The sequence below is a fragment of the Phalacrocorax carbo genome, chromosome 2 (genome assembly GCF_963921805.1).
Source record: "Phalacrocorax carbo chromosome 2, bPhaCar2.1, whole genome shotgun sequence".
NCBI lineage: Eukaryota > Metazoa > Chordata > Aves > Suliformes > Phalacrocoracidae > Phalacrocorax > Phalacrocorax carbo.
In genome coordinates, this window is record NC_087514.1 from 66,701,591 (window position 1) to 66,711,081 (window position 9,491).

A 9,491-nucleotide genomic window follows, 5' to 3' on the forward strand; every position below is an offset into this window, starting at 1 on the left:
ACCAAAATCAGGTATTACACCCAGAAAAAGTCAAATTACTGTCACACGTGCAGTCACTGCATTAGGAGAAAAGTATCCCCCAGCTAAACTATTCAGAGAAATTATACCTAAAGTTACCACTAAAATGGGCAAAATAAAATCTTTTTTTATTGCCTGTTCCAGATTACTTTTTCAAGTGTGCTGTCATTCAGAATGAAACGTTAAATAAAGGAGACATCATCCAAGTCTCTACAAACCGGAAACTCTCAAAGTAGTATTACATCCTTAAGCACTGCAGGTATCTGCAATGACATAGTATTCAGTACTAACATTTTTGCCCGAGGTAGTCCTGTGTCCTTGGTCTTATTACTCTAGTCTCAGCTTCCTCCTGCTCACACACCTGTACACTTGTTTATGACACCCAGTGTGACTACATGATGCAATTTAAGGAGAGGAGTACAGTAAAAGGTCAATCATTTTGAACCACGCCATTCGGTGTGATTTTTTCAAACACGCAGTTGGTCAGACTGTATAACTCTCTCCACACTTCAGCTGAGATAGCTCTTTTACTTAAAAATTACTGATGAACATTTAAAATAAAGCTGCAATTCTTATCTGTACAAATACACATTTTGTAAATTGAATCAGCCATGCTGTACATTATTCCAAATAAATGTGCAATAATTTCCTAGTAAGTTACTGCCATTTAACTATGCAATTTTCCAAGGCACAGTACTCAAAAGAACACCTACAATGGCAGACCAGCCTACCACGTGAAAATTTTAACCTTCTAAGGAGACAGTGGGACATGTTTTGCTCATTCTTTGTACTGAACAACATAAGGCAGCACAAGAAGCGTAGGAAAGAAATTCAGATGTCCAGGGTTCTTCATCACAGTCACAATTAATACTGGTCCACTATACAAATGAGAGATACAAAGCTGTAAAATATACTATGGGAAGATAATTTTATTGTGTTAATCTGCATATATATTGATACAGCTGTTCTGTGAATATTTCTGAGGAAAATTTTTCCATAACTCTGGCTCTCCCAGCTGCTCCCATTGTATCCTTTAAGAGAGGATCTCTCACAATTTTTTCCATGGCCTCAGAGAATTGTGTTGGTAGAGGATCACACAGAAATCCTGTAACATTATGCAAGATTGACTCTAAAGGACCGCCTGAATTAACCGCTACAACCGGACATCTCATATACATTGCCTCCAGAGGAACAATGCCAAAGTGTTCGTTGCTTGGCGTATAAAGCACACATACAGAGTTACTCAGAAGAGAGATCTTCTGTTCATCTGAGAATGATCTCAGAAAAGTGACATGGTCATTAACGTTCAGCTTAGCTGCAAGTCTCCTCAGCTCTTCGTAATGCTCCACATTCTCCAGAACTCGCTTATCATATCCACCTCCCATAACCAGGTGAACTTCATTCCAGCCATGAGAATCCAGTCTTCCTCGAAGCTCATGCAAAGCTTCGAGAGCCAGCGCCAGGTTCTTTTTTCTCTCATATCTATTAATGGAAAGAAACAAGAACTTTTTCTTTTTGGGTATGAGGTCAGCTATGTCCGCTGGAACTATGGTTTCAAAGCTACTGATATTGAGTGATGGGTAGAGGACGCCCGGGTCTATGTGAGATAAGGACTTAAACGTGTCTTTGAACACACTGGCGGTGAACTTGCTGTTCACGACAATACAGTCTGCCATGCCAGTCGTGTACTCTTCCAGCCAGTCGAGCGGTAATCTGTAGATGCGCTTTAGGAGAGACTCTCTCTTGGTCAGAAGCTGATCAGGAAAGTGACAGTAAAACAAAACCTTCTTACGGGTTCTGGCCAGTCTAAGTACAGGAATACAAGCAGACACCTAGTCCAACCAGGGGAGACAAGACAAGAGGAGACATTCATTATTTGTTTTAGCGCTGCTGGCACGTACATGTCATTTCAAAGCCAGTGCTAGGAGTCTAGGCTAAGAGTCTAAGAGCCAATCCTCTGCAAGCCAAGTGCCTTCTCCCTCTTCCCTCCACAAGCTACATTCCCTCCTCCAGGACCTCTTGCTACACCTCTGGGTTCCTCCCTCACCTCGGCCTGCGAGGTCACCCAGACACCTTCTCTGCCAAGCCCCCTTCCCGGCCCAGGCCCCACCTAGCAGCGCGACGCCCCCTCCTGCCAAGGCCACCCACCGAGAGGAGCCCAAGCGGCTGCGGCCTCGCCTCCTCTCCTCTCCCCGCCGCTGCCCCGCAGCCCGCCGGCACCCCGCGCCCCGCCGCAGCAGCCCGGCCGCCCCGCACCTGGTCGCAGACGAAGACGTCCGCCCGCTCGTCGCTGAGCAACAGGATGTAGAGCGCCAGGAAGGCCATGCGCAGGGCGGCGCAGCAGGCGTGCCCGCGGCCCCACAGGCTGCGCGGCAGCCACCCGCCGGCCCGCCGCACCGACAGCCCGCGCGTCTCCGCGAAGCAGCGCTCCGCGTCGTAGTGCGCCGTCCAGATCTGCACCCGGCAGCCCCGCGCCTGCAGCGCCAGCGCCGCGTCCACCACCAGCCGCTCCGCACCACCCAGCCCCAGGTCCGGGTGCAGGAACAGCACGGACGGGCCCTCCCCGTCCGCCGCCGCCGCCGCCATGGCTGCCACGGCGGGAACGGCAGGCCGCCCACCGTGCACCCACCGAGCGGCGGCACACATGCGCAGCACGGAGCCGCCCCCCGTTCCCTAGGACACGTCAGCCTTCCTCCCGGGCCTTCCCGCCTGCCCCACCCGCCGGGCGGCCCCGGGCACTGCCTGGCGTATGGCCCCGCCGCCGAACCGGCTGGGCCGCCGCGGCAGGCCGGCCGCCGGTGAGGGGACGGGCGCGACTGGAGTCGCCCGCTCGGAGAGCGGCCGCTGAGGGAAGGCGGGAGGGAAAAGGGTCTGGCGGCTCTCAGGCATCACTGCGGGCAGCCTGGCGGCGCGGCGCGGGGCGGGGCCTGCTGCAGTCGGGGACGTGGCCGGAGCGGCCGGAGGGGAGCGAGTGCCAGGCCCTGCGGACCCTGAGCCAGCGCTGCTCTCGCCATGGTGAGGCTCTGCCCGCGGCAAGGGGTGGCCCAGGCGCCCCCTCCACTCCCGGCCGCCTCTCACCCCCTCCCGCTTCTCTCTTCTCTCCGCAGCCCGGGCCCAGCCCTAGCGCCACCGGTGTCGGCTCCGCCGGCCGCTCCCCCAGCAAGGCCGTGGCTCCCCGCGCGGCAGGATCCACAGTGAGGCAGAGGTAGGTGCCCGCGGCGACTTCGGCGTAGGGGCAGCCCTCTGCCCCGCCACTGGCCTTTGCGCTCTGTGGCTGGGCAGCCCCAGTGGCGGGCAGAGGGGCGGCGGCGACGGGCCGGGCTGTGGGCTTCCCTGGGGTGTGTGGGCAGGGCTCCGGTGGGCCCAGCTCGTCGGGCCGGGCTGCTCGTGGCTGCAGCCCCAGGCGGTGCTGCGCCAGCCGTCGTGCCTTTCGCTCGCCCGGCGGCACAAGCTGCTGGCCTTTGGCTCACCTTGCCATATAGGCTGGTGCACGTGTCTTGCTTCTGCAGGGTCACTTGGGGTGCCTAGTGCTGGAAGCTGGCAGACTGCGAGTGTGTTTTGATCTTTCTTTCATTCTGTTATCCCCTAAAGGAAGAATGCCAGCTGTGGGACAAGAAGTGCAGGCCGTGCCACTTCCACGGGTACTGGTGGGATGTGGCGGTTCTACACTGAGGACTCTCCAGGGCTCAAAGTGTAAGTCGATATATGGGTGCTGGTAGGCCTGGGGGCTCTATATTTCATCTGCTTATGTGATCTGATCAGTCTTTGAATTGAGAGATCAGTGTTCTGGTTTACATGGGAAAACATGCTCAGTTGATGGCTGCTTAGATAGATTTGGGGCAAAAGATTTGTATTTGATCTGTAGACCTGGAGAGGTAGTTTTTAAAGTTATACTGGCTTTAAAAAGGTAGGTACAAGTTGTATTTTGTAATTGCCTAGACTTCCCTTAAGTGGTCTTTGAGGACTGCAAGCAATCCCTTTGAAGTTGGAAAGGGTTACTTGTCACAGTGAATTTAGGCATCTACCTGCATGTTTTTGTTCTCTTTTAATTAAAACTTTTGCCTTTTCTTTATTAATAGGTATGTTGTGATCCTGTGACTCACACACACCCCCTTCCCCCCCTTGAAAACATAATATAACTGATAAGTCACATGCTTGCAGAATCTCAGGTGGTTTTATTAAAAAGCTGAGAATAAATTATTTTAGCTAAGCTTGTAAAGCAAATAGCATTCTGATACCTTGTATATCCCTGTTTTTACAAGGTGAGTATTCTAAGGTTATGGTCAAATATCTGGTGGTAGTGTCCCATAAGCTGTAAAGAGAGACTAAGTTTTTCCTTTTTGGCCAGTGTGAGTTATTTAGATCAGTTTCCCAAACAAGCTTTGCAGCCTAATACTTGGGTAGCAAAGGTGGCAGGTGTATTTCAGCTGATGGGTGTGTGCAGAGTTGTAGCCTGAGTGGAGTTTGTGCTTCTTGTAGACTTCTGCTTCATGGCCTCTTGCTCTTACTAGTTTGAAGAGACTGAAGGCACTCAGGGATGTCCCTGTTGCTTCTTTTTTTCTATAATTTGTTAGTATTTATTTTGGAGCCCTTCAAGAGGGCTGCTTCTGGCTGCACAAACAGGATATTTGGAGAAGGGCTGGTGATTGTTCCATAAGTAGTCCTTTCTGTGAAGTTGTCTAATGTGTAGTCATATGTGCTTGACACTTCAAAAGATCAAAACTATACAGCAAACCATCAAAGTAGTGGTGTTCTGCTACTGCAGGTCTTGCTTTCTCCATTCTGAATCCAGAGAGGGGACAAAGCAAAGAAAAGAAAAAGACAGTGAGCAACAGTAGTGTAGTAGTGTTCTAGAGCAAATCTATGCAGATAGGCAAGCAACTGTTTTCTGTGTTGTCTGGTCTACTAAAGCTCAATTTAAGAAAATGAATAAAACAAAACTGAAAAAACAGAAGTGTCTACCATTATGTAGATTTTTTTTTCCAATGAACTTGTGATATGAGCTGTCAAAGCAGCTTTACCAATTTCATTAAGTTTTCTTGTGAATCCTTTAGTTTCACTTTTGATGTTGAATGGCCACACAGTTGTTCTAATCTTCAAACAAGCAGGTCAATAGATATATTTTCCCCCTTCTATTTATGTTGCAACACAGTGGTTCCCAAATTTTAAGGTTTTGGAACACTGGGAGTGGTTTTATTGCCAACTATGACAGCTAGCTGTATGGTCAGGCTTTTAATGGAAGAAACAAATCTGTAAAATGATTTGGTTTTGCAAATCGCCTACATGCTGCCTAGATACAAAATTTTCTGAACCATGGCTTGGGAGCAACTGTCTTGCTTACAGCATTCTATGTATTTTCCTATGTGTTTTTTTCCATAGCAACCAATTGTTATGATCTCTGTCCTATTCAGTAGGCTTAAAAATGAAAATGGGTTATAGAAGGGTTGTGGTTGCCTCAGTAAAGTGCTTCAGTTGAAGTTGCTTTTAAAAATGATTGTAATAACTACTGTGTGAAAGCTTAGCCTGGTGCTGGGTTTTTTTTGTGTTTTGACATGTTGTTGAAGTTATGAGCTCTTAAAATTACTGTGAAGAAGTATATTAAAACACCTGTCAGCAGGTAACTTTGTGCTAGCTATGATCAGGAGAATTCTGCTCTAGATCAAAAGTTTTATATTGTGCATAATTATACTGCTGCTTCAGGTATTTAGTATCTGTACTCAACATCAGAAATAATAGATGTGTTGAATAAGCAAGTTTGACTAACCTCAAGAAAGTACATTTATCTGTAGTACAGAATGCTACAAAATATGTCTTTAAAAACAGTATTAGCAAAAGGGAGGTGTGGGGCTTCTGGCTGAGAGTGGGATATGATATTTTTCTCTTTAAAACTCAGATCAAGCATAGCATGCTTTGAAGAGAAGACTAAACCCAAACATGTTGCTCTTCCTGTTGCATTTGGTGCCTGTATCTTGTCTTGAGCTTTCTTGCTTAAAGAGCTATAGGCAGTGTTTTCTGTGGAGCCATAACAGAGAATCAAATTGGGCTTGTGGTATAATAAGCAGCCGTAGGAAAGGCATTCTGAGAATGCATGGTACCAAATCGTTAGAGGTGCCTGAATCTGTTTAAGCTGCGTGGCGGGCTGAGAAGATTCAGGTGTATGGAGAAGAACTGCAGGGTTTCAGCAGGTTGTCTTTGGGACTGGAGGAAATGAGATATACATGTCAGTATTGGAAAGCTGATTATTCTGTAGGGGGGATCAATGTCACCTGCATTTAAAAAAAAAAAAAAAGAAGACCAAACACACAAATAATCACCCCTGTTTATTTCCATGTTGGTCTGTTCTGGTTAGTCGTGCTGCTCTATCCCTGCGTGCCTTCGGCAGAGAGTAGCTTGCATAATACTACTACTAAAGGCTCAAATGAATTATAAAGTAATTCTGATACGGTGTAGGGACGTTGTGCACCTGGTTTTGTTACGATTTATATTATGTAGGACATAAACGTCAATTATGTATAAAACACTGGGGACTGAGAAGTACATTCTGTTGCTTAGTGAAAGATGTCCCTTGATACGGGTTGCTTCTGTGGTTGCTGAGTGTGCGGACGTTTTTTATTTTGCACGTTTTGTCATTGGTTTATTTGCTAAATCCTTTTCTTTCTGTGTTCTCCATACCCAAATAAGACTGAGTATGATTAATAGATAATAATTGAGTTTTAACGCTCAATGTAAGATTATATTTATGGACATTTAAAGTACATGGACTATGATCTCATAGAAAAACGTGTTAGTGAATTGTTTCAATCCATTTTCAGTTTCTTTTTTACTTTGTATTTAAGTAACGTTTACCTGCTTATACACAGTAACCTGGAGGGTAATCTAGGCTGGATAACAGAATTCATGGTGTTTCTCCCAATAGCAGGTTGAAAATCAGAAATGAGATTGTATGAAGTGAGTGGTATGAAGCAGTGTTGTGTGTGATTGTGTAATAGGGCATGTAATTGTTGTGTCTCAGAACAGCATGAAACAGCTGATTTGGTCTCTCGACATGCACCCTAAGATTAAACTGTTTTTTAAAAACATCCCTATACAATTTCTAAACAATGTATAAAAGTGTGAAAGAAAAAAGTTAAGAAATTTGTTAATTTATACATTTTAGGTAGTGATTTATTGATGGTGTTAACTTAGACATTCTGTGTATCTTTTTCAAGAAAACAGAAGTCCCCATCTCTCACCCACTGCTGCCATTGTTTTCAAACGAAATAAAACCTCTGAAAAAAACAGCTAATGTGAATTTTATGCCAAAATTTTATTAGCCGCTAGAGGACTCTGTTGGTTTTTGTATCTGACTGAATCTCTGCTCAGATGGCTATCTGAGTAGTAAATACAGATTCTAATTTTCCGGAGATTGTTTTCATAATGATGAGTAATAATGAATCACTATTTACTTTTTAAATAAGTAGGGTTTTTTTTGGTTATTATATTGTACTTTATAGTTATGTAACATTTAGGGCATGTAAAACTACCTTTAAAAACACTGGGGCAGCAGCAGTTTTTTATAAAAGGTGGCTATGTAATTTCTGTGTACTTTAAGGTATTTTTATGGGGAGGAATAAGAGTTTTCTCACACAGTTGCTTATGAAACTGATGAGTTTCCTTGACTGATAATGACTGGCCTTTGGACAAAGCAGACTTTTTTTTAAATGTTAATGCATTTTTTTTTCTTTATTTTTAGTGGGCCTGTTCCAGTTTTGGTCATGAGTCTTCTTTTTATTGCTTCTGTGTTTATGCTGCACATCTGGGGTAAATACACTCGTTCATAGACTCAGCTGCCAACCTAAAGCATACATCTTGGACCAAAAATATGGTGGATCCTGGTTGCTCTTGGAGGGAGACTGGGGCAGCTTCCTATCACCTGGTGAAGTCCTGTCAGCTTTGGCTCTAATACAGAATTAATTCCTCAGTTTGCTATTTGGGCAGGTTTAAAGTCTGTCATGAGTCTTTTTATATTTGTATCTGTACCCTTAGAATACAAGTATTGCAATAAAAGTTGTATATGGAAATAGAAACAGCTTTAACTGTATTTCTTCCTCCTATTCCAACATGCCACAACTAAAACATTATGCTTGTGGTTTTCATATATAACCATATTTCTGAGTAAATGCCATTTGACAGTTCAAACCAGATTCTTCTGTACTGTAAATTGCTGTATAATTTTATGCCAGAACACCTTTTTTTTTGTGAATGGGAGAGGCAAAATCAGGCACACAAACATACGAAGGTATCAAATGTGTTTGATGAAATAAAATTGAGGTACGCTACCTGAGCTGAGCTGGTCATGTTCTTCTGTTAGCTCCAGAAAAACAGCTGGATTTATTTCATTTATTTCCTAAATGCAAGTTAAAGTTTACTCAGTGTTCATTATACATTAGAGTATATAAGTATGCTTGTTTTTCAAACTGCACTTGAAGAACAACATGAGCTGGTATCTAACTGATTTTGAAAAGAATAATTGCATTGCTGTCAAAGACATGTTTCTTCTGCAGGCCCAGAGTCTTTGAAAGAGTTTTAGGGAAGAAAATGGAATGGGAGGACTGGAAAAGCAATGGCTGCTTTTTAAATGACAAGACATGGAAACAACCTGAGATACAGCTAAGTGGCTCTTCAGATAATCACTCCAGTTTCCTTCTGGGTGGTGTTCTTTATTTTCCTTTTGAACAGTCAGGCAGCTCTTCCTTCTCTTTTTAAAGGTATATACGTATTGGTACATTACTGTTTCAGTTGTTTCTCAGTGCCGATGTGGTCTTGAGATTCAGTTAATCAAATCAGGCCTTTCCAATCAGTTGGATAGAATTATTTTATACTGTTGTTCACGTTATGATTCCTGTTGGAATATCAGCTTGTAACAGGAAAACAATAGTCTTGGTTACACAGCCTTGATAGAAGTGTTGACTGCTGACATGTTGTAGAAGCAGCCTCTCTTACACACCACCTTCCTTTACAGCAATTCTTAAAGGAGCATACTTCTGAAAAGAAGAAACAGTTCGGAACAGCAAGAAGAATAAGGAATGTGGTGTCAGGCTATAAAGATAATTGCTTTGAGCTGTGCTTATGCCATAATATAGTGTAAATGTAGAGGGAAAGATAGAAGGCTCGGAGCAGAAACGGAAAATTGTCTTATAAAATGTAATGGTAGGAGGGTTATGTTTTCAGAGGGTTGAAGCTGAGCAACAGGGAATTCTGGTGACTCAGAGGCAGCAGGGTAGGTTATACACTAAAGCGGTGGAAGCTGATCCAAATAAATCATATATCAAAGGGAAAAGGATCCACAAATCACTTACCGCTGTGCATATGGAAGGAAAATGAAAACACAAGGGAAAAATAAACAAATAGGGGGATTAGCTCACTACTTCAAAAGGCAGAGGTAACGATCTCTTATTTAAATGCTTTGCCTAGCAAGAAAACAAAATAGGTAC

At 44.4% G+C, this 9,491-nt stretch overlaps 2 protein-coding genes across 2 annotated transcripts; one reads left to right on the forward strand and one right to left on the reverse strand.

The window, feature by feature from the left end:
* Positions 1-526: 526 nt before the first annotated feature.
* On the reverse strand, positions 527-2,727 carry ALG2 (ALG2 alpha-1,3/1,6-mannosyltransferase). The gene is made up of 2 exons (XM_064443153.1): positions 2,275-2,727; positions 527-1,850 (listed from the first exon to the last, which is right to left on the reverse strand). Exons 1-2 carry the CDS (start codon positions 2,662-2,664, stop codon positions 948-950), a joined length of 1,293 nt encoding a protein of 430 aa, XP_064299223.1. The 5' UTR covers positions 2,665-2,727; the 3' UTR covers positions 527-947.
* Positions 2,728-2,890: 163 nt separating this feature from the next.
* On the forward strand, positions 2,891-8,084 carry SEC61B (SEC61 translocon subunit beta). The gene is made up of 4 exons (XM_064443154.1): positions 2,891-3,033; positions 3,126-3,223; positions 3,610-3,711; positions 7,751-8,084. Exons 1-4 carry the CDS (start codon positions 3,031-3,033, stop codon positions 7,836-7,838), a joined length of 291 nt encoding a protein of 96 aa, XP_064299224.1. The 5' UTR covers positions 2,891-3,030; the 3' UTR covers positions 7,839-8,084.
* Positions 8,085-9,491: the final 1,407 nt, after the last annotated feature.